Below are 25,384 nucleotides of genomic sequence, written 5' to 3' on the forward strand. Positions count from 1 at the left end.
AAGTCTCTGAGGCGATCTACCTTGCGAATCCTGTGGCATTTTGGCTGTGAAATGCTAAAATCATGTCGTGGTGTTAATGAGGTCCAATGTTTAGTATTCAGCTGTCAGTTGTGACTCTCACTTCTATATGTTTTAATGATGTGTAACTGCGACTAAGTTAATGTGTTGCCTTGCTATGTTTTCTAATATAAGAGTTTGCAGCATCTTTATTAGTAATATATTTCTGTTGCGCAGTGAAATCTTGATCTTATTTGATCTATGTTAGATGCATTCAATTCCTCCAGTCTGAATGTGAGGTGGTTGGCCGCGAAAGAAGTCAGGTGGTTAGGCCTCAAACGTTGTAAACAAACTTGTACATGAAACATCAAAGCATTTTGTTGTATGTTTTGTACCAAAGATCTATTGTATGTTGACAATACTGTGGGCTTTGTACTATATATTTAATTATTTATAATGGCTTATGGCTCAGTGATTTCATTAATTGCTATTTTTTTGTGGACATCTGATTATTGTTCTGTGCTCAACTTTAAATTCGCTTCAATATATTTCGTTGCCCAGATGAATTATGGGTCATATTTTAGGGGGTATTTGGTTGAGGATGTTAAAATTTAACAGCCGTAGCATTTTCATTTTATTTGATAATTATTATCTAATCATAGACTAATTAGGCTCAAAAGATTCGTGTTGCAAATTATTTTCTAGCTATATTTTTAGTTTTATAAATGGTATATATTTAGTACTTCATGCATGTGTCCAAAGTGATGGGTAATAAAAAAAAATCTCGGGTAACCATGAAAAAAGCCTTTAGTGGGTATCAGGAACCTATTCAAGATTATTGGTTCCCATATGTTTATGCATAAGTGATAAGTGATCATAAACGAATATAAAATGCATTCTGCCTAAAAGCTATTATTTGCATTAAGCTAATATGTTCCGTCAACAATTCTAGGCATTCATAAGCTTATCCGTCAAATTTATCAGTCACTCAACAATGCTTTTCTCTCACAACAAATCAACAAACAGTATTTTCATCTACGACTTTTCAGCCAAGTGAACAAGTTATAGTCAATAATAATCGTACTAAACATCTTATAACAACATGAGCCTCTTATTTCGAGCAATATCATGGCTTACAGAAGTGCTATCAAATAGTTACTTAGCAAAAGCAAAACTGAAAACAAGCCTAGCGAATTAGGGCCTGGAGCAGCTGCATCATTCACTGACACGATGTCCTGTGGACATAAGATAAATGACGGCAACATGAGCTTCATTGGTGAAATGACCCTTGCCCTGGACAATCTGTCCAATCTTGAAGGTTTTTCCTGTCATGTTGAATGAAGCATTAAGCAAGGACTACATACTCTGTTTTTAGATCTTTATAAGAAAGGAGCAAGAATACACAAATTGAGATGAAAGAACTTTGGAATATGTTCAATCCTCTGTGATGACTTCAAGCTTCTAAGAATCTCCTCCGGGTGCACCACCTTGTACTGATGACTGCAAGCTTTCCTTGCTCTGAACATCCTGCACAAAGGCACTGAAGATGATATAAATTGAAGCAAAAGAGAAAAGAGACAGCTACAAGTGATGAAAGCATCAGAATCGCTCATGCACTGAGCCATGTATGACACAGAAAGAAGTAGTAAAACATAGATAACCTTTGATTAGCTTGTCATCTTTTAATACTTCACAGGGATTCACAAAAGGAAAATACTCCATAGAAAAAGGTTCAAGTTATATCTTATCTTGTGCCTCTAATATGTTCCAGAGGAAGTGTATGACACACTTAACATTTTACAAAAAACCATGCAGAGCAGCGCATGCTTACATGATCAGTATAGTTATATGATGCGGCGCCGGCGGTGAGGTGAACGGAGAGGAGAGTGGAGGAGGCTGGACTGAGAATTGGAACGCAGAGGGTAGCGAGGAACCTCGGCGGTGGGAGCTTCCTCCAGTGATGGCGGCTGAAACGCCAGACACCACCATCGAAGGGTAAAACCCTAAAACCCCACCCCGATACATAGGGAGGTTTATTCCTTCTTCGATGCCTATTACAATCTCCTAAGGTGCCCCTTTATAGTCCAGGTGCACTTCCATACATAATTAAACCAATCTACTAGAACTCCTCCCTGCCTTATCTAAACAGCCAGCAGCCTATTAGCCCCAGCCTGAGCTGAGACCTTGTTTGGGGCGACGCCTATACTGGCGGCCCACAAACGAGTCCACAACATTTCCCTCCCCCGGACAAACAGTTCGTCCGTGAGCTGAAACTCTGGATAGCGGTCTTTGAAATCCTCTACAGCTTCCCAAGTAGCATCAGCAGGAGTGCGGCCATTCCAATGAACCAGAAGTGCCAGTGTCTGCGGTTGAGGCGAGTACGGATCACAACTGCTGGAGTAGGAACCACCCGAACATGAAGAATTGAAGGCAATGGAACCAATGCAATTGGCGGCTCCCCCACAAACCTCTTCAAGAGAGCAACATGGAAGACGTCATGAATGCATACCTTGGGAGGAAGGCGTAGACGATATGCCACTGCTCCAATGCGTTCAAGCACCTGGTATGGCCCGAAGAACCGAGGCCCAAGCTTGGACGGCGAAGCAGTAGTAATGCCCACAGCCGTGCGGTGATGAAGGCGTAACAAAACCCAATTACCCACAGCAAATTCCACTGACCGACGCGTCTTGTCTTGATGATCTTTCATCAGATCCTGAGCCAACTGCAGCCTATCACGGATCTCAGCCAAGAAAACATCACGATCACGAAGCTGTCGATCCACTGCAGCCACCTTGGCCGAACCAGGCATATAAGACACAAGAGGCGGCGGTGGCCTACCATAGACAACCTCAAAGGGAGTGGCACGAAGAGCAGACTGGAAGGAGGTATTGTAACAGAACTCTGCCCATGGTAACCACTGAAGCCAAGAACATGGGTGATCACCAGCTAAACACCGCAAGTACATCACAATGATGCGTTTAGTCACCTCAGACTGTCCATCAGTTTGGGGATGAAATGCTGAGCTGCGCAGTAACCGGACATTGGCTAACTTAAAGAGTTCTCCCCAAAAACTGCTTGTAAACACCGTGTCACGGTCACTAACAATGGAGCAGGGAAATCCATGAAGGCACACAATATTATCAAAGAAGGCACGGGCCACGGAACTTGCTGAATATGGATGACTTAAAGCAATGAAATGAGCCATCTTAGAAAACCGATCCACCACAGTAAGAACCACTGATTTTCCACCAACCGTGGAAAGCCCTCAACAGGCGATGTCACTCCACACATGTTCTGGAATGGGCAAAAGCTACAGCAAACCAGCCGGATGTAGATGCTCCGTCTTATTCCGTTGACAAATAGCACAGAGCCACGAACGAAGTCACGAACCAATCGGTGGGCACCAGCATTATAAAAGGATGCCCAAAAACAGTGAAGAGTCTTTTGCACTCCTTCATGGCTGCCATGCGCCTCCAGCAGTAGATGCAGCCAAAGGACCGAAGCGTCCAGAACGAAAAGGCGCCCGCGGTGCAGCAGCATGTCATCCACCAGCAACCAGCCATCAGGCGCTGTAGAAGCAGCCAACTGGGCCTGCAGCTCCTGTGCCTATGGATCACGCTGGTGCTCCACCCGAAGGTCGTCGTAGAGGGAGAATGTTGGGCCTGAAACCGCCCGGACAGCAGGCGCCTACGAATCACGTAAAGATGGCAATTTCTACCCAAAACCCGATGGGTAAAAACCCTATTAGGGCAAGGGTATGGCTAATTTTTTCATCCATGGGTAAATAAATGGGACAAAAGTCTTACCCAGCGGGTAAGGGTATGCATTGCCCATACCCTTTATCCCATGGGTAAATTAAACCCGACCCAACTCTTCATGGGTCAAAATTACCACCACACAGCCCAAGCCCATTAAAAGTGTATATAACGCAACCCTAGGTTTTCACATCCCATCCCATTTCCTCCCTCCGCTCCCGCCTCCCGCCTTGCGGCACCGCATCTCATGCGGTCACGCACGCGGAGACCGCGACCATGAGTTGCCGTGACTCAGGACGCTGCTGCCCCCATTCCTCGTGACTCCGGATGGCAGATTTTATATTAGACTATTTGATCATGTAGCCACTGAACGTCGATGACAAGATCAAACCCGCCCAAATCGAGAGTGAAGCAGTCGATGGAGAAGCGTAAGTCGTGGATGAGGACGTCCGTAGCGAGACATACGCCGGGGCTGTGCAACCGATCACCGTTGGCCACCATCACTAAGAGCCCAGCGTGCTCGGTGACCACCAATCCCAAACGAGCAGCCACCTCAAAGTGGATGAAACTATGAGTGGAAGCCATGTCAACCAAAGCTTTGAGCTGAACACCACCAATCACCACCTGCAACATCATGGAATTAGCAGGCCCAAGGCCGGTGAGGGCGTGTAAGGATATCTCTAGGTTGGTGACGTCTTCACCGAGCGGGTCCTCCTCGCCTTCCGCAAGCTCCATGAGGAAGATGCCCTTTGCGGCGCACTTGTGATCCTTGGAATAAGGCTCCAGACAAAAATAGCACTGCCCGTTATGCCGCTTCTCTTACATCTTAGCTTGCGTGAGGCGGTGAAAGCGAGAGCGCGTCACGTTCGTCTTGCCATCCTGCAGATTGGCACCAGAACTACAATACTAGATGAAGCGGTGGCGCGACGTGTAGAAGACTTGGGTGCCGCCGAACTGTTGACGGTGGAAGCCTCCACTTGGTGCTGCTCGTAAGCCCGTGCCAAGCTCATAGCATGCTGCAGGTCGACAAGATGCCACAGTTCCACATCGGAAACTAGTGGCTGACCCAAGCCACCAGTGTACAGATCGATCTTGGTCCGTGTACTGAGGTGGTCGCAGCGAGAGAGCAAGGCGAGGTAGCACCGCGAGTACTCCACCGTGCCGGTACAAAACAGGGCCTTGATCTCACCGACGGAGTGGGAGCAGATGGGCGGTCTGAAGCGGAGTTTGACGAACTCGACAAAGCGCGGCCATGAGACCATGGCGAAATCATGCTCCATCTGATAATACCACTCAGTAGCAGTGTCGTCCAGATGCAACGGCGCCATCCACACATTATCATCCTCCGGAACGCGATGACCGCGGAAGTAATTGTCGCACTTGTTGAGCTAAGTCAGCGGATCAACCTCCCCATTGAAGTTGGGAAACTGAATCTTCGGCGGTCGAAGGGGTTCCCGGCGGTCATCAGCGTCAGCACGGAAACGTCTGTCGCGATCGAAGGCACGACCACCGTAATCATGGTCACGAGCAACGCGATCTACATCGCGGGCGCGGTTGAAGTCACGGGCACAACCGAAGTCGCAATTGCCCCAGCCGTAGTTGCGGTCACCGCGGAACTCGCGGTCGTAACGGACCGCCTCACGATAACGTTCGCGATCGCGGAGGGCCTGCTTGCGGAAGTCAGCCCAGGCATGGTCCCGCTCAAGCTCCTGATCTTCATGGATAGAGCCGCTGCCGCGGTGGTGCTCCCTATCGTCACGATGGTCATCCTCGCCCCCAGTCATGTTGCCCCCGTCGCTTCCCTTGCTGGGGTCAGGCTTGCCGGTCTCGATGCGGGCGAGGTGAGCGTCATAGGAGTTCACCTGTTGTTGATGGTGGTGAGCTAGCCCAAGATGCGGTCCAGCTTCGCATCCATAGCCGCAGGATCAGGAGGAGCGCCGGACATTGCTATCGATGCGCTCGTGGAGGTCTGATACCAGATTGATTCGGCGTCGGCGGTGAGGTGAATAGAGGGGGAGTGGAGAGGAGGCTGAATTGGGAATTGGAACACAGAGGGTAGCAAGGAACCTCGGCGGTGGGAGCTTCTTCGGTGACGGCGGTTGAAACGCCGAACGCCACCGTCGAAGGGTAAAACCGCACCCCGATACACAGGGAGGTTTATTCCTTCTTCGATGCCTATTACAATCTCCTAAGGTGCCCCTTTATAGTCCAGGCGCACTTACATGCATAATTAAACCAATCTACTAATAGAGACCAATCTACTAAAACTCCTCCCTGCCGCAGTAGCCTATTAGCACCGGCCTGAGCTGAGGCCTTGTTTGGGGCGACGCCTATACTGGTGGCCCACACACGAGTCCACAACATTATAACAACAAATGAATGAAGATAGATTCATCGAATGTAATCTAGCGATATATAGAAAAAACCTGATGTCTTTTTCTGCACTTTACAATCACAGCAAAGTCAAATAAAAAGGAACGCTGCTAATCATGGTTTCATGGTGTATCATGTACTTGAAACTTTTAACTATTTAGAAAGGTTGATCAGCTAAGCTCCAAATATTCAGATATCCATTCGGCTTGCATTTTCCATCTAATCTAGTAATGTTTGTTGTAGTATGTATGTATTTGATTAACGCCAATTTTGTAGCTGGCATGTAGCTGGAAAACATCTGGAAGTGAATAGTCGAATATAATGCTAAATTGCAGCAATGTATTATCTGTCCAATTCCTAGTATTTATGAAACGCCAATATGGATTACATTTCAAGAATTTACCAAATCAGCAGATGGAATGGGAGAAAGTTTATCTCCAGAGTACATACGTTCCAGCTTCTACAATCTTCGTTTGATATATCAATCTTTCATGCTCCTGTAACATGCAGAGATACAGTTACTGAGCATATATGTGTAGTGTAGAGTACTAATTTTGTACCCTACTAGTTTTCCATGTTTCAGTTTCTCATATAACATGGTACCTTGGCTATGTGTAGACAGTGTAGTGGCTCAATTTTTTCGTTGTCTTTATCTATGTTTCTTCCATAATTAAACATGGTCCCTTATTAGGCCCTGTTTAGTTCCCACCCAAAAAATTTTCATCCATCCCATCGAATCTTTGGACACATACACAGAACATTAAATGTAGATAAAAAAATAAACTAATTACACAGTTTGGTTGAAAATCGCGAGACGAATCTTTTAAGCCTAATTAGTCCATGATTAGCCTTAAGTGCCACAGTAACCCACATGTGCTAATGACATATTAATTATGCTTAATAGATTTGTCTTGCAGTTTCCAGACGAGCTATGTAATTTATTTTTTTATTAGTTTCTAAAAACCCCTCCCGACATCCTTCCGACACATTCGATGTGACACCCAAAAAATTTTCATCTTCAATCTAAACAGGGCCTTAGATGCATATATAGTTACATATCACCTACTCTCTCTGCCACAGGAGGAAATCAAGGTGGTTCCTTTGCTAGGAATATCCTGTAGCACGCCTGTCTTAAATTTCAGATGCACAGCACTGCGATGTTCTCCACTGAGCTACTAGATGATCAAGCAGCGCATCAAGAAACCCCCCAAAAAAAATCTAGCTGTCTCCCCGTGGTTTCTTTAAGCAGGGAAAGGCGCTACCTTTTCTACTCCGCCATCTCAAGAATTGCAACCGCGTACATACACAGCAAAATAGGAAGAATCTATACGCATAGAGCAATCTTGGGAGGGGAAAAAAGCAGAATTTTCTTTTCCATCTGAGGTGAAGAGCAAGTCTCAGCTCTGAGGAAGAGGAACATGGACAGAAGAACACTCTACAAACGCTACTCGATGGCAAGATTCCAAGAAAGATTTGTGAGGAAGAAGAGCAACAGCTACCTGCAGGAGGTTGTTGATGGTCTTGCGGATTTGGGGCTTTGCGAAGCCTCACTGGGCGAGGTGGTCAATGGCGGCGTGCTGAGCTGTGTGAAGCCGAAGGGGATGTTGCTCTGTGAGCAGGGGTGGCCGGACCTCCTAGGAGGAAGGCCAAGCGACGGCGGCGGTTCGGGGGTGGAGGACGGCGAGGGCCGCGACATCACAGGCGCGGCGCAGACCAGCGTACGGCGGGAGAGATCGAGCGCGCGTGGTGGCCCCCGGCAGACGCTGGGTCTGCCGTAGGCCGATTGGAAGAGGCGCCTGCGGATGCGCCGGCAGCCGGAGCGACGCCGCCGGGAAGCTCGTGTAGGACGTGGCTGCGAGACCCATAGCTGAATGGCTAAGAGGATGGCAGCGGACGATGGCTGGAGGGCGGGGCAGGACTGCAGGAGGTGTGGCCGGGGGAGAACGTGCGAGCACGGGGACCCATCCCCGCCCCCATACCCCATTCGGTGCGCCAAGAGCCGGCGGCATCGCCCGCTCCGGCCTTGCCTGCCGGGGAGGAGGGAGGTGCGGAGGGACGGCGAAGGGCAACGGGATCGGTGGACTGGAGGAGGGAATCGCGCCGCGGGGCTGCGCCGTCGCTGGTGGCTGACGCCCGTGCCGCCGCTCGCTCGACGGCTCTCGAGGTGTCGGGTTGACAAAGAAACGGGTAGAGGCCAAACCGATCCGCCATCGCAAGTTCGCCAGATCGAACGGCTGCGAGCTAACGGGCGACGTGGCCCTCTACCCGCTAGCCCGCTTTTGGTGTAGGGCCTTGTTTAGTTCACCTCGAAATCCAAAAAGTTTTCAAGATTCTCTATCATATCGAATTTTACGGTACATACATGAAGCATTAAATATAGATGAAAACAAAAACTAATCACACAGTTTAACTGTAAATCACGAGACGAATCTTTTGACTCTAGTTAGTCTATGATTAGATAATATTTACCACAAACAAACGAAAGTGCTACAGTTCCGAAAACTTTCTTATATATAATATAATAGCCCACAAGAAGGACACAAGCCCTTCATCGTGTCCGACCTCCGCCGCCGCGGACGCCTTTGCCCATCACGATCAACTGCTAATAGTTAGTCGTCGCCGCACCATATTCCTCTTGTAGGTGCGTACCTGCGATTTCTTCTTCTCTGTTGCCCCCGATTCAGATTTGGATACTGGATTTGTCGGGTTAGTTAAGGCTGCGGGAGGGATTGGGATTATTAGGGGTTGGGTTGCTGTGGGAGGATTGGGGTTTATTGATTTCCGTTCTCCGGCCGCGTCGAGTGGTCGCTGCCATTCTCTGGCCGCGCAAACTTTGTCCATGGCCTGGACGTCTTTGTTGGACTCCCAAAAGACGACGTAGACGACGCCTTCGGCCACCTCTGCTTCTGCAGCTGCAGGTGGTTAGTAGGTAATGATAATGATAAACATGTGTGGTTCAGCAAGGAGAATCTGTCAAGCAAGGACCCAGCTGAGAATCATGTAGGCACTACACTAGTCTACTTGGGAGAAAGCAGGTTCTGTCTTGTGGAGTGCGTCAGCAATGGGGATGCCGAAGTTGTGCGCAAGTGGCTGGAGGAGTGTGAAGAGCTCCATCGCACAGAGAAGTGGGAAGAGCTCGATCACGCATACAAGTTGGAAGACGGCCCCCTAGCCTCACGTTGTCGTTTGACGACATTCTCTCTCAGCTCTGACATGAATGGAGACCTGACGGCTGCCAAGACTGCGGTGCAATGCTACACGGTGCCTCTGGAAGCATCTTACGATCTGAATCCTGTGGCATTTTGGCTTTGAAATGCTACAATCATGTCATGGTATTAGTTAGGTCCAATGTTTAGTTTTCTCTCAGTTGTGACTCTCTTGCCTTTCTATATGTTTAAAATAATGTCTACACTCAGCTGGGACTAAGTTAATGTATTGCCTTCCCTATGTTTTCTTGTGTATAAGAGTTCCGAGTTCGCAACAACATTTTTATTATTAGTAATATGTTTCTTTTGCCCGATGATATCTCAATCTTATCTGATCTACCATTAGACGCATATGCATTTCATTCCTGGCCTTGTTTAGTTCACCCTAAAAACCAAAAAGTTTTTAAGATTCTTCGTCACATCGAATCTTACGACACATGCATGAAGCACTAAATATAGACGGAAAAAAACTAATTGAACAGTTTATCTGTAAAATCACGAAACGAAACTTTTGATCCTAATTAGTTCATAATTGGATAATATTTGCCACAAACAAACGAAAATGCTACAGTGTCAAAATCCAAAAACTTTTCACAACTAAACAAAGCCTGAATATGTGTGTATCCTGTGAATTAATGCAGGTGGTTGACCACGAAAGCAGTCAGATGTTGTTAGGCCTCCATATATAAGCTGTAGTCTTTTTGTACATGAACATCAAAGCATTTGTTGTATGTTTGTAGTAAAGATCTTTTGTATGTTGACAGCACTGTACAATGACGGGGCCTTTGTGCGTTCAGCTAAATCTGTTAAATTTGCTTCTATATATTTCATTGCCGAATGAAAATCTATCTAGTTGTACGGTGCTAGTCCAGCTAATTTATATTTATAAAATGCTAAAATCATATTCTGTCTGATAGTGAGTTACTATCTTTAATTTAAGTTTCCATCAGCAACATCAGACTCGCGCAGAAGGTGTTTGAGGGAATAATGGCCATGAGGTAAACAGTGTGTCCTTTAATCTCTATGTGTATATCATGATAGGTTCTCAACTTGCTGATGAAAAATTGTTGATTATGCCTAATGAGCATGGATAATAGATTTATCAATAAGAAGTACATAGAGAAAATAAAATTGCACATCTATTTTTAGGTAGGAAAGCAATATATGTTATAAAGTAAGCTTAGAGAACTTTTGAGTCATGCCTTGTGAAACATATTATGATATTGTCATGCTTTTACCGTGTGTCCCTTGTTCTTTCACATGTTATCATTTTGTTTGCCAATGCTTGAAGGTTGTCTTTTTTTTCACGAATAGCATCACACCAGTATTTCACTAAGCAAAGTTGAAACAGAGTTTTACGGATAGCGAGTGAAGTCCTGCTATCAAGTCACAAGCAGGAACAAACGCACACAAGAATGCCCGACATACTGCAAAGTACTATACGACCGAACTAATTTGCAACCGCTGTGCAAGCAAAAGAACTTGAAGGTTGTAGTAGCTGACAGCCAAGGGACTCGAGCTACGGCCAGCGACCTTCATTTTTTCTGTCATTGTATGTGCAAACCTATGAAGAATCAACAATTGATTTGTGTCTGTATGCTATCATTGAATTTGAGTGTTCCTCAAAATTTTCCTCTCTCTAGGGTTTCATGAATTCTCTGAGATTGGTATTAAGCCGTGCACTCTGACCATTCATAATTTCAAACTCAGTTTTGTTTTAGGTTGCATTTTTTCAGTCTGTTATACCAGTATTAAATTTTCTTTCTTATTATTTAGCTTTCAGGTTAGGACTGAATGCATGTTCCTACATACTAAGCTTTCAGTTTTGGGTCATGCAAAGTGACTTTTTGTCATAATAGCTAGCATATATATAGGAGCGATTGGTGTTCATTACTATACAAAATAATTCGCTAGCTGATGGGATATAGGTTGATTTGTGCAGTTTCGCTTAGCAGCAGTATGTGACTAATTAGTTTCAGTATATATGACTCAAAAATATTATACAATACCGTGGACCTTTTGAGTACTGTATTTTGATAGTACACCTATTACACCAAAATGAATGATAAATATCTTAATGGTACTGAGGTAAAAGGAAATTACAGTTTAGTACAAAGAAACTCCCACCTAGCAAAGCCATACTTTCAGGCTTGTTCTTGAAAAAACTTTGCAGAGCAGTTTTCCTCCTTTTCATCATTTAGTTTTGCTCTTGAATCTTCAGTATTTAGCATTGGCAAGTAGAACATCTTTCTTTAGAGGCTTCAAGGCTTATTGATAATATCACCTTATGATTTGTAATCATTAAGCAAGACTTACATAACATGCTTAAATATAGCAAATATTGTCATCATCATGGATCATATTAATATTTTGTTGACACAATGCTAAAAAAACAGAATTTAGATATTACTTAACTGAGGTATATGTATATTTGGGCCTTGAGTTGAGAATCTTTTGATGAATGATTCATTTTATTAGAGAATAAACAAGGTGATCTTCTGCTGATTTGCACACATCGTCTCTCTCTTTCTCTACGAACAAGGCTGTTAATATGTGGATTATTAATGTATACTATCTAATAGTCGAGGACAACAATGTAAGTCAGTCTCATTCTTCGATTCATACAGAGTGGTTGATCTAAACCCTTCATGGCGTTGGGATCTCACACGCAAATTCAAAATCTCCAACCATTCAAAGCTAGCCTCCATTGTTACTTCACTTGAGAATAAAGTGAAAGGGAAGGGCATTTAGTTCCCGCGTGGTGCTGCGATGTGCCAGTTGTTTGTCAACGGCTGCCTTGGCTAGAGTGACATTGCTGTATAATTCACCTGCCTCAGGATAGACTAAGTGTAGGACGTCTCCAATGCAATGCGTTTAGGTCAACATTTTTCTCATGTGGATGATAATGGTGAGAATGTAAGTTGTAGCTGAGATTTCGATCTTGATGCTTTGATCCCTTAATTTCTAGATTGGAATCGATGATCAGCTGTGAATTTAAATATTTGCCTCTCTTTTATCGTTCTAGAATAGTCATCTTCTGGAATGTTCTTTGAATGAATGATTTGTTTTTTAGTTACGTGGGATATTTTTTAATTAGTGGGTCTATTAAAAAGAGGTGATCCTAACTCTACAATTACATGTTTTCTAAGACAAGATTTGAATGCTAGAATTACGTGTTTTTTAAGATGGAGGGAGTATATCTATCTCTAATAATAAAGAGGCAAAATTTAAGTCGTTTTTTGGTCTAGTGTATTTATTAACGAGTCACCCCTCCGTATATGTGACACCATGGTTGATTTCATTTATAGGTGGTCACAGAGTTAGATTTATAGGTGGTCATAGAGTTAGAGAGCGACGTAGGTCGAGAAGTTTTTCAAGATCAAAGTCGAATCAATTTGCGCATATTTTTATCCTGTTCGAGCTCTACTCTTTGAGTCACACCTAAAATGTCTTAATCACACAAAGTACATTGAAGAACACAAATCCAACTAAAAAAAATCCATATTCCATAAGTTGACTACCATGAGACAGAGAATTGAGATCCAAAATAAATCGAAATCAAAATTCATCAAATTTAGTTTCCGAACGAGTCCAAAGCAAAATCACATAAAGGCCACCAACTATATATACACACATAAAAATCAAGCAAAAAATCCAACTCCCATAGGTACGATTTCAGCATTCGACGACTATGGCAAGGGATCGATGACCATTTTAATTTGATATATAAATTTAATAAGATATTATCATATTAATGACACTACTAAGTTATATTATGGATATCATAGTCATCGTAAAGTAAATTATAAAATTCAAGTTTTATATAAAGAATAAACTATAAATAGAAAAATTATATTATTACCATGGTTCCTTTGCATTAAGACTTGAAAGTTTTTTTACTATTACAACGCGCGGACATGTTTTTTTAGTAAAAACTACAAAGTGAGAGAATATTTATTTTATTTTTTAAATAAAAAGGGAAAAAATTGCGTCCCTTTGGCCATCTGTTTGCGGCCGACTTGCAATTTCCTTTTTCCTCCGGAAGTCCAGTCCCGGACATTTTCTCCGATCATCCCGTACTGCCGCCGCCGCCGACGACGACGACACCTCCACCACCTCCTCTTGTCGCCGTCCCATCCACTGCCCCTTTCCCGCCCTGCCGTTTTTTGGTGCTGCGAGATGGCGCTCTCCGCCAGCGATGTGCCCACTATGTATACCGTCCTCGTCAATTCGCTCAGCGCCGACGAGGCGGCCCGGCGCCCCGCGGAGGCAGCTCTGTCGCAGTGCGAGACCCGCCCGGGCTTCTGCTCCTGCCTCTTGGTAAGCCATTCCACCTCTCCCCGCAGTCTCACATCGCATCCTGGTTTCTTTAGGGCTAGGCTTGTCGCCACCGGGTGTCCGATCTACGGGGCTTCTGCTTCAACTCCTACCGACCTATTTCTCTGGTTTGCTGCTTCGCAGGAGATCATCTCGGCGAGGGGATTGGCTTGTCGGGAGGATGTTCGCCTGCTCGCCACGGTATATTTTAAGAACAGTATCAACCGCTACTGGAGGCATCGCCGCGATTCGTAGTGAGTCCCGATACCTCTTCTTTAATTCTAAGTGATTGATTGATTTCCGCCCTCCCACTCCCTTCTGAAAATCGTAGTAATATTGTCTGCTATGAAGCCTTGCAATTCGTTTGGGTGGCAGCATTTTTTATATTATATATCACTTATATGTTTAATCCCATTGCCACTTCGGTTAGAGTCATTGCCAATTCGAGCTTACTGACTCATGGAATACTACTAGTTGGTCTCAAGAGGAGCCCTGAGCTCCAAGATTCATTGATTAGTCTCCTGTCACCTCTTTGTGGAGTAAATAGTTCTTTAGATTTGTTGGTAATCCAAACGCCGCACTTTTAACCGAAATTTCTGCTTGATAATTTGATGTTGCATAGCATAAATGGCACACTTCTTCAACTACATGTTAATAGTTTTTTACATCTCACTTACCAGATTAAAATTTCTCTGGTGCAGTGGAATTAGCAATGAGGAGAAGGACCACCTTCGGAAAAATCTTTTGCTAAACATGCATGAGGAAAATAGCCAGGTGTGCACTATAATATGCATCCAGTTTGAGTCATAGATGGTAGACACATATAATGTGTATTGACGAGGTTGTTGCTGTAATGTAGATTGCACTGCAGCTAGCTGTATTAATCTCCAAGATTGCACGCTTGGATTACCCAAAGGAGTGGTATGTATTTGCAAAACAACTACTATCAGCTATCTTGCACATAGTTCGATTTGTGAATTGCGATTCAAGGCTACAATGGTTCCTCATATCTTGTCATTCAGGCCAGACCTTCTCTCTGTATTGGCACAACAGCTGCAGTCCGCTGATGTTCTTGCTTCACATCGCATGTTTATGGTCCTGTTTCGAACTCTAAAGGAGCTGTCAACTAAACGGCTTGCTGTGGATCAGAAGAATTATGCAGAGGTAATTTCATTTTTTAGAAGCCACTTATCCATGTGTGTCCCTACTCAGTTGTGTTTATGTTTTGTCCATTGATATTTTTGTTTCATTTTATATTGGTCCGACACTGACTTCATAATAGCTTGTTGCCAGTGCCCCATAATGCATGAGACACAACATAGCAAACTCATATTATTTCTGGTTTATCTTATTTGATCACATCAAGGCATCTCAAGGGGTTCACAGGTGGATTGTCATAATGTGAACTTTTCACTATTGTCAAGTTGTTATTGAATTGGTCGAGAAACATGCCTTTCATATTCCATAGCATCTGCAATTGTGTCACCGTTCCATGAAATTGTGAATATGTGTTGCAAGTTTTTTTTTATGATAGTATTCGTTGTAAGGAGGTATTTACTTTAAAAAAAGGAAAAAAAAATGAAACTAAGCAGCACGTTCTTACACATCTTGTTTTCTTATGTAGATCACTGGCCACTTGTTTGAGTATACCTGGAACCTTTGGAAGAGTGATGTGCAGACTATATTACAGAATCTTTCTATGCTCTCACAGAGGAATGATATAGATTCCATTTTGGAGCAATCCAATGACCTTGCTTTGATTTGCGACCGGTGGTTGCTCTGCTTAAAGATTGTCCGGCAACTAATTTTTTCAGGTTATGCTAGTGACTCAAGAACTGCTCAGGTAATCATATTATCTCCTTTGCTCATAGTCTTGCTGCTACTGAATGTTCCTAAGCTGTTCCAGAAGCAAGATCTGCAACGAGCTGTTTACTTTTGTAGGAGGTCTGGCAGGTTAGGGAAGTTTGTCCAACAGTTTTGACTGCCATTAGATCCCTTCTTCCATATTGTAAGTTAATATTTTACTTGTACATTGCCTCGAATGCCCTCTTTTACCTATGTAGTTTCACCTGGGCATTAATTCTAATACCCAGAAATTGCTCTGATTATGCTTTGACTTCATCAAATTTAGGCATTAGTGCAGTACTGTTTTGTGATATGTTTTTTTTTCTTCGCTATTTAATACATTACTCAGACATTATTGATTAGAAAACTCAAAGAGTGCTATTGTAGTCATGTGTAAATATGCCCCGTTATTCTCTGATCACAAGTCAATTGTTTGTTGTTGTTCTTTACTCTACAGACGACTCCTTCAAAGACAAGCAAGCTAAACTATGGGACTTTGCAAAAAGAGCATGCACTAAGTTGATGAAAGTCCTCGTTACTCTACAAGGCAGACATCCATATTCTTTTGTTCACCAAACTGTGCTTCCTGCTACAGTGGACTTCTGTTTAAATATGATTACAAATCCTGAACAGACTGGCACAACTTTTGAAGAATTTCTTATACAAAGCATGGTTTTGGTTAAATCAGTACTGGAGTGCAAAGAATACAGACCAAGTCCCACAGGACGTGTTATCAATGAAAATGCACAGCCTTTAAGTCTGGAGCAAAGGAAGAGAAACTTTGCAGCAGTGGCTAGTGACATGCTGAAGGCCGTTTTGTCTGGTGATCGAGTCGTGCTCCTATGCAACATTTTAGTAAGGAGGTAGTGTTTTGATTCCTTGACAATCATATAATGAACCTTGTCAAGTTTAAGATAAAAATACAACTTGTCTCTTGTTAACCGAGTAAAGTGTGCATTAATACTGCACAAACTGTTGAGCACATCATTTGGCCAACAACCTAGATTGCTGCACCAATGCATGTTTAATGAATCCATCAGTGTGATTACCAGTAGAACAGGCGCCATTGAATATCTTGTAATTTTTCTGCTGTTCATATTACATCTACTATTCTACACACATGGTGTTTTTTTTATCATTCGTAGCTCATTTTATATTTTTATTTAAGATTTTTCTGGCCTTCAGGTACCTTAGAAGTTTGCAATTCTTTTTCAGATACTTCATTTACACAGCAAAGGATTTGGAAGAGTGGTCAGAGAATCCTGAGTCCTTCCACCATGAGCAGAATTTGGTTCAGTGGACCGAGAAAAAACGGCCATGTGCTGAAGCCCTCTTCATTGTTATCTTCGAGAAGTACCGAGAGGTGTGCACATTTAAATTTTCATTGTGGCTGTGAGTCAATTGAATGCTTTAATGCTCACATGATCATGTGTCACTTCAGCTTCTAGCTCCAGTTGTTGTTTCTGTTCTTCGTGAAGCTATGGTTGTTTCGCCACCACAAGAAACGGGTGTTACTGCTGGAATGCTTTTAAAGGATGCTGCCTATACAGCCGCCGGGCATGTTTATTATGAACTTTCGAACTACCTCAGTTTTAATGAATGGTAGGTTACTAAGTTCTAACTTTATGAGTTCTTAATGAAAATGATATCAGTGTTTGTAGAGGCATTTGCAAATGCTTATGAACTTTCGAACTACCTCAGTTTTAATGAGTGGTTACTAAGTTTCTAACTTTATGAGTTCTTAATGAAAATGATATCAGTCTTTGTAGAGGCGTTTGCAAATGCTCTTACATGTTTGTGTGTTAGCATCTTGTGTTGAGCATACTGACAAAGCATTATTGGGAAGTTGATGGTCATAGTGTGTTCTAAATGATTGCATTCCTATGTGTTTTTCTCTATTTTCTACAGGTTCCATGGATCTCTATCTATTGAAATTTCAAATCATCACCCCAATATGCGTATCATTCGTAGAAAAATTGCATTGCTGCTTGGGCAATGGATTTCTGAGGTACGTTTTCTCTAATCTGATATGATTTCAGAAAACCATGTATTGTATAGTTTACTTTCTGCACAGCGTCTAGGCTTAGTGGTTTACTTTATATTTGGGCTCCAACATTTGTTGCTCTATAGATCAAGGGTGACACTCGGAAATTGGTCTACCGTGCTTTGGTTGGATTGCTGCAGGATAATGACATAGCCGTAAGGGTATGTTCTACCTCTGCAATTCCTTGGCATTATGAGTGTATAGTTGTACCTACTTGTTTTAATTGTTTGTTCATTATGTTCAACTTTCAGCTAGCAGCATGCTCTTCTCTGTGCTATCTTTTCCAAGAATCTTGCTTTTCTGAAGTAGATTTGTTTGAGTGTCTTCCTACATGTTGGACAATGAGTTTCAAGTTGATAGAAGACGTCCAAGAATTTGATTCAAAGGTTTGTATCTCAAAAGCACAATCCTGTTCTCCTTCAACTTCTTTTTAACCTGATTTCCCTGTACGCATTGGAACTTCATGCTGTGCTATTAGTCAATACCATGCCGAGTAAAAGTTAGTCAGGAAGCAATGAATGGTTCATTAGGCAGGATCTAGTTGGTAGTTTGTGTTTGTTGCACTTGCACACCAAATCTTGTACATCTACCATTATGAATTTTCAGGTTTGTCCTCTCTCCTAATTTTTACCTATTTCTTTGTAGGTGCAAGTGTTGAACTTCATTTCAGTTCTTCTTGAACATGCGGGAGACAAGGTTATTCCATTTGCAAGTCAGCTATCACAATTTTTTCAGATGGTATGGCTCACAGATTTCTGTCTGATAAACTTTATGTTTGCTGCTCTCTATCCGTTTAGAATATCCTTTGGGGAAAGCTGAGTTCACATAGTGCTTCTGACATACCATCATTTGCTAAGTGTTACACTAGAAGGGTCGAAGGGAGATAAAATGCTAACTTCTCTGGCTACACTTTATTCAGGTTTTGTGTCACAGTTTCAACATCTATTGCTGACTATCAGAGAAAACACATGAATATTACCGCGTCATGTTATATAGATTTGTCCTTCATAGTATCTGCTATTAAGTACTGCAAGGGAGCAAGTTTGTGTTTGCTCCCTTTTTTTTCACAAGAAGTAGAATCACAATATCAAACTTCAGTGAGGGCTGGTTCAATGCTATCAAGGGCTACCTAGAGTTTCGAGAAAAGGACTCAATACGTTGATCATTCTAGTAGCCTGGGAATTTGGAAACACAGGAACTCTTTGTTTTTGAAGGAGCTACCCTGTGTCCAGGCGGTTCTGCACAAAGTGGGAGAGGAATGTATCCTTTGGTGCTCTGCTGGAGCCTCAGCTCTCAGCTAACTCCTCTCTAGGTTGTTCTCCACGGGTCATCTCCTGAGGAGATATTTTTCTAGTCGAGGTTGTATTTTGTTTAAGTTTTATAATAGGTGCTAACTTAATTTAAGGGGTTGGGTCTTGGAGAGGCCTCTTGATATCTCCTTGTACTGTTTTTTCTTAAATGAAATGACATGCAGCTTCCCTGCATTGTTCGAGGAAAAAAAAAAGCTTTGGTTAGGGTGAAAAGAACTTTGTTGAGGCCCTACGGGACTTCATCAGTTCAATATTCAGCGGTGCTGATTTTCCTTTGTGGTTCAAATTATTTAGTTGCCTAATTTTGTTTTCCTTTTCCAGATATGGAACGAATCTGCGGGTGAAAGCTTGCTACAGATACAATTACTAACAGCACTTAGAACTTTTGTTTCTTCGCTTGGATTCCAGTCACCTCTTTCTTACCACATGCTTATTCCTATATTGCAAAGTGGTATCAATATCAACAGCCCTGATGCTCTTAATCTTCTTGAGGACAGTGTTCTGGTAAGTGATTCTTAACCATGTTGGCATGAAGGCAAGCACACGTGCATGCACAAAATCTCTAATATTCAGAATTCATACTGCAGTTGTGGGAAGCAACCCTTTCAAATGCCCCTTCCATTGTACCTCAACTTCTGGATCTATTCCCTTACCTCGTGGGCATCATGAATAGAAGTTTTGACTATCTGGAGGTTAGAACTTACACCCCTAAAAAAAAGAAAAAGAAACCTCTCTTGATTCAGAATAAGGCAGTGTGTGCAAGTAGTTCTATTCAGTGTGATTGGGTTCTTTTAGTGTGTATGTGGGCTTTCTGCTCCCCTCCCTCTAAATATTTTTTGCTCCTTCTGTCCTAAAGTATAAGGTATGCAATATGGTAATCACAATATCTTAAGGGAGGGTTATGTGCGCCATTTCCTTTACCCTATAATATTTCGTAGTCCTAGAATTCATAGTTCACAATATCTTATTGTAATCATTTTCTTTACCTTGTATTTCATGATGGAATAGGATATTTGTTAGTCTACTTCACAGTTCAGAAAGATGTGAATTGATTTTTTTTTTCTCATTTGTTTACGGTAACTTGCTGCCAAGTAGATCAATTTAACCTTACCATTATGGTTATTTACATATTGCTCATTAGCTTTTGTGCTGTTATATTTGCTTATTTTGTTGATCTCGGTGTACTATCATCTGGAGGCGGTAAATGGTCCAGCTTCTGCTTATTTTACCAGCTATATATTGCTGTTAGCTTCTATTTTTTTTTACCTCATATACATCCATGAAAGGACCAATTGAGTTTTGGCACAAGACCAAAGTTCTTCATAATCATACGATACATTGATCTGGTGAAAGTGGAACTTCTAAAAGCAACTTCTCTTAGCTTTTGCTGCAAATTGAGTGATATGCAGCATGGTTTTTGAGGCATTGTGGCGTCCTGTGGCGCTGGGGGTACGCCTGGACGCCTAGGCGCCTTAACTAAACCCCTGTGGCGTCCTGCGGCGCGGCGACAGCTCAAAAACCATGATATGCAGTTTTAGATTGTTCGTATTTGTATTTGTGCTATATTTGAGTTTATAAGTTTATTTTATTACATGCCATATCTCCAGATTTGGATATATTTATTTGCTTTGACTCAAATTAAATTATTTTGCAGGTCTCAATGAAAATAATTGACGATTACATAATTTTTGGTGGATCAGAATTTTTGAAAAGCCATGGTGCAAACCTAGCTAACATCATTGATACTATTGTTGGAAATGTCAATGACAAAGGACTTCTCACTGCACTTCCTATTGTTGATCTTCTTATTCAGGTTACAATACTTTGTCCTAGTGAAGCAACTCTACTTTCCTGAGTAACATCTGGTGAGGTTGCTTACTGTGAATTTGTTGGGACAAGTTGATGTGAGGGAACCTAGTTTTTTGCCGTACTAAATTTGCTGTAACCATAATTTCATGGGCTAGAACTACAAGGAAACTGTTGGTCCTGAATATGCAGTGCAGAGTTAAGGAGCCTTGTGCTGTGATTAATTGCTATTCATTGACTTTTTATCTGCCCATCAGGTCATAAGGTCCTTTAATTGAATTGTCTAGACCTATATCTCCTTTCTTTTCTAAAAAAACTTGTTGCAGTTAGCTTTCTTCTTTTGCTGAGATCTAAGTTTCTAATCAGAGCTTCTTGGTGCAGATCTTTCCTCTGGAAGCTCCACCATTGATATCCAGTGCTCTTCAGGTGCTTCTAAACTTGGCCATGTGTCTGGGGTGCTCCAATGACCCTCCATTTTTCATTACATTGTTTCTCCATTTCCATTGATCTAACTTGTGCGTTCATGACAACTTCTAGAAACTTACCTTCATATCGTTGAGTCAAGATGATGGGCAAAACCCGTCTAGGACAACTGTCCGGGCATCCTCTGGGGCAATTCTTGCTAGGCTTCTGGTGATGAATACAAACTTTTTGGCACAACTATTATCAGAGCCTGCCCTTTTGGCAAGCATCCAACAAGCTGGGATTTCTGTGAACAATAATCTGCTTCTTTCTTTAGTTGATATGTGGATAGACAAGGTACTTCCTTCAGTATTAATCGTTTCTTGTAAATTCGGCACGTTGTTTGAAAGATTTTTTTTTTCATAAGGTCGTTCTAAAGATTGGGATACCTACATAGTTCTAGTGGCTAGGCTCTTTTGATCCTGCCATTTGACTTAAATGTGTACAAGGCGTCAAGGCCCCATTTGGATGCTCCTGGGATTATAAGAATCCAGATAGTAGATAGTGATTTTGAGAGTCTAGTTTTTGGATGGAAATAATCTGATCTGTTTAGATTCCCAGATTATACTCTGGATAGGGGATGTCTAAAATTCCCTTCAGATGGTTCTGTGGATAAAGTTGAAGCAAGGGCAAAACTGTCTTTTCCCACCCTCATAGAGAAGGGATATCATAGCCTTGGATTTCTCAGACACATACCAGAATCCCCTATAAGCCCTTTTGTTTGGATAGGATTCTGGTTTTTTTTGGCCGGATTGTAAAATCCTATCCGGATACAAACGAGCCCTAAATTATGCTGTGCATTTGATGTATCTAACCTATTCTTGTTTCAACATATATCCTGACCTGGTGATGCTGGGGTTATGGTTGTGTTGTCAATGAAACTTTTCTGTTCATACAAAACCGTGCTATTCATACAATGATTGAACAATTGATATCAGCCTCACTTTAGTTTTTTTGACGTGTTTTAGCTGTTGATATGCGAGTCTTCTAAATTCTGGAAGAGCTCAGTGATTTTTGTGGTATTATTTTAACAAGCACTATGTCATTGGACAGGTAGATGATGCAAATGCTATACAGCAGAAGGAATATGCAATGGCGCTTTCTATAATTTTGACATTACAGGTACCTCAGGTCATTGACAAACTTGATGACATACTGAGGTAAGATGTTTCTTGGGCATTTAACTGAAACTGAAAGTCTGCCCTGTTGGTGGTTGGGTATGTACTAATGAGTTATATGATTTAATGCAGTGTCTGCACTACTGTCATTATAGGAAGCCGTGAAGTAAAGATCGAGGATGATACTAGGTATCGTTTTGTCCTTCATTTTAATACGATTAAGGCTCTTTATTTGCTGTTAAACCTGAGGCCTAGATTATTCTGTCAGCAACTCTTGATATAATTGTTTGCAGTGGCGATATCACAAGCTCTTCATGGATAGGCAACGATGGTTCAGGTTATTCCAATACTTCAAGCAAAGAGCTGAGAAAGCGCCAGGTATGGCATGCTTTACGTGGCTGTTCATTTCCAAAAACATACAGGTTTGTAAGGGCACTGTTTCTGAAAGTTGTTTGTTGACTAGGTAAAGGATTCAGATCCTATCAAACAAGCATCGCTAGAGAATGTGTTAAGAGAGAACTTAAAAGCATGTGCAGTTTTCCATGGGGATGTAGCATTCAATGCTGCCATCAGCAGGATCCATCCATCTGCGTTTGCTCAGCTGCAGCAGGCCCTGAATACTGCATAAGATGTGCATAGCTGCTACTTGATTGTTTGGTGATGAACTGATAATGAACCATTAGGTGGAGCAGGCATTGCTTCGTGAGGCACCATGATCGTATAGTGTGGTGGGTGATAGAAACACAGTACGGCCTACCAAAGCCTTGAGTAGTTCAACAAAAGGCTGCATGCTTTGATGTATGTAACGTGGTCCTTGCTTCTTTTCAGGTGCTGCCATTTGAAGCAGAGTGGCGATGTAGCATACTGTTGAACATGGCATGAGTTATTGATGACACAGCAGTGCAGAGTGCCTAAGCTACCTAGCGTATGAGCATGTAGGGGTAGTATGGATTGGTTGGTATTTGTTCCTGAATTGTCTCAGGGCAATGATTTTTGGATGTCTGAGACCATGAGGTTTGGTTGGTGCCGAGATATGATTGGGGCTGGGTGATTGTTGTTCGGTGTGTTGTAGGAGAATTGGAATTGGTCGGTCGTGTGGATGGCCAGAGTTTTTATAGCTGTCCTTCCAATATGACTGACTCGAGGTCCTGGGTTCAGTTTGTTCATTCATACGGTTTTTTTTTCCTCCTGGTAAAATCTGAAATCATGGCCAGGCAACCATCCTACTTACAGGTGACCCCGAGGTGGTTGTTTCAGAAGGACCTTGTCGTGTGAGAAATACAATCCAGTGGTTGTCCTGAATGCAATTTTGTTTTACGTTTATGTTCTGCAGGCTCCATGCTTTCATGCTCTTGTGTCGTGCCTACGAATAAATAAAATGATCGAGATGTTTGCAGTGGATTTCCTGGTCTGTGGCCTATTTTGGTTTGGTCATTCTTACATTTAGGGAGTGGTTGGTTTAGTTTGGTTTGGTTTGATCGGGAGTCTGGAGAAGACGTGTACTGTACTGGTTTTGAACAACTGCCTGCTCCATTATCAGGCTTGCTGATTGATACTCGAGTTGTAGCCTGTGGGCTTGTAAAGGCATCGAATTGTAGCCTTGTGAATCAGAAATGTCGACTGCAACTCTGTTATTTGTGTACAAAGTGTTGACAGCAAGTATAATGGTACAAGTTTGAACGGAACATTTGCCTCCTAATCCCTCCGTGTACTTCAGAATATGAAAGGCCAGGAAATACAAATGGTGTGCAAATCCAAGGAGTAATTTTTGGTCATTTTTTTACATTTGAGTGGCCGAAACACAACTAGATTCGCATGACAATGGCAGCACACTAAGGGCTTTGATTTACTGAAAGAATGACTCTGGTGCTCGATGAGCCACTATCGTCTCTCTCGGCAGTTACACCCAAAGAGAACACTTCTCTACGGGTTTCATCCAAAGGGAACACTTTTCTACGGCAATTGGGTTCTCTCAGCTAAGACGAGAACAAAAACACACGTAGGAGTGTCTCCTATAGGGTCCTTAACATAGACGCTCATCTCATGAGATCAAAGAAGAACAGGAAAATTCAAAGACAAACTTACTCCATATACACGGGATTACATATAGATTTCTTTTTAGGAGGCCCTGAACTCATGAACTACAAGAACTATCTTACCTCAGGACAAGCAAGGCACCTGCTTCTGCTTGGCACTACTGGTATTACAAGGATGGGGGTGGAAAACCTAGGACTCAATCTCTCGCTCGCTCCTCTCACTCTTGGCTGCCGGCTTGACTTGCTGATGTTGGCCGATGGCTTCCTTCATCTTTAACAAGGCTTTTTATAGGAGTATCGTGGGCTTTATTGTTGGACAAGTCAGGGACAGCTCTGCGAGATGCCAAAGCACCACTGTCTTTCATACTCTCTAGCCTGTCTCCAAGCACACTGCTGCGACATCTTCTATCTCACACCTGCGTATACCACATCGTGCATGTTTATCTTGGTCTTCTGGTGTGACCCCAGATGACCACCCCATTGTTTAAGAGCCTCAGGAACTTGCGTCGAAGCTTATCCTGTAGAAATGAAGAATGAGTTTTGTCTGATGTGAATCAAAACCTATTTAACCTTTCACTGTTTATTAGCTGGCCAGAGTGATTCTGACAAATTGCGCAAGCAGCGTTGCCAAACGGGTGTGCAGAGAAAAGCTTCTCATCTTCACCACACCCCGCACATCGCATGGCTCCAACATCAATCACCCACCACACCATTATTATTAACTAGTGGAAGGGGCGCGCCCTCGCGCGCCACATCAGTCAGCTAATCGTGAGATTGAATCCACAAACAACATTGTAGTTAATAATTTAGAAACCCAATGTACCTAAAGAATCATTAGAGTACATAGACACAAGAATCATAAGTACGAAGAACCATTAAAGGACATCTAGTACAGTACATTTGTCTAGGTAGGTTCAACTGGTCTTTGAGCCCTCAGATAAACAAGCATCTAGGTTCTTCAAAGTACTACATGATCTTCCCCTTGTACATAAGGAACGATAGTTTAAGGTAGCATAGCCTGTTTAATTTACACATAACATATGTTCCTTATTTGTAAGCAAGAACTTTTATTAAGTCCATGTGACATCTTTAATGATCTAACAGACTTAACACGG

General features: G+C 42.5%; 1 protein-coding gene across 2 annotated transcripts; it reads left to right on the top strand.

Annotated features, from left to right (window-relative positions):
• LOC8084988 (importin-11) lies at positions 13,331-23,875 on the top strand. Of its 2 annotated transcripts, none has more exons than XM_021453906.1 (24): positions 13,331-13,651; positions 13,793-13,902; positions 14,350-14,422; positions 14,508-14,569; positions 14,671-14,812; positions 15,273-15,491; positions 15,590-15,656; positions 15,951-16,356; positions 16,709-16,856; positions 16,935-17,095; positions 17,402-17,501; positions 17,624-17,698; positions 17,789-17,923; positions 18,183-18,275; positions 19,169-19,351; positions 19,435-19,539; positions 20,502-20,660; positions 21,035-21,079; positions 21,191-21,412; positions 22,169-22,275; positions 22,366-22,422; positions 22,527-22,611; positions 22,697-22,979; positions 23,062-23,875. In XM_021453906.1, the coding sequence occupies exons 1-23, from the start codon at positions 13,511-13,513 to the stop codon at positions 22,859-22,861; spliced, it is 3,060 nt and encodes a 1,019-aa protein (XP_021309581.1). In that variant the 5' UTR covers positions 13,331-13,510; the 3' UTR covers positions 22,862-22,979; positions 23,062-23,875. The 2 variants fall into 2 exon arrangements, with proteins under 2 accessions (XP_021309581.1, XP_021309580.1); XM_021453905.1 differs by having other exon boundaries at positions 22,697-22,961.

This window comes from Sorghum bicolor, chromosome 2 (genome assembly GCF_000003195.3).
Source record: "Sorghum bicolor cultivar BTx623 chromosome 2, Sorghum_bicolor_NCBIv3, whole genome shotgun sequence".
Lineage (NCBI taxonomy): Eukaryota > Viridiplantae > Streptophyta > Magnoliopsida > Poales > Poaceae > Sorghum > Sorghum bicolor.

Excerpts from the sequence above, each read along its gene's own strand:
- LOC8084988 (XM_021453906.1), top strand. The coding sequence starts at position 13,511 with ATGGCGCTCTCCGCCAGCGATGTGCCCACTATGTATACCGTCCTCGTC. Across the intron at positions 14,423-14,507 it reads TGCATGAGGAAAATAGCCAG|ATTGCACTGCAGCTAGCTGT; the intron begins GTGTGCACTATA and ends GCTGTAATGTAG. Across the intron at positions 20,661-21,034 it reads TTGTTGATCTTCTTATTCAG|ATCTTTCCTCTGGAAGCTCC; the intron begins GTTACAATACTT and ends TTCTTGGTGCAG.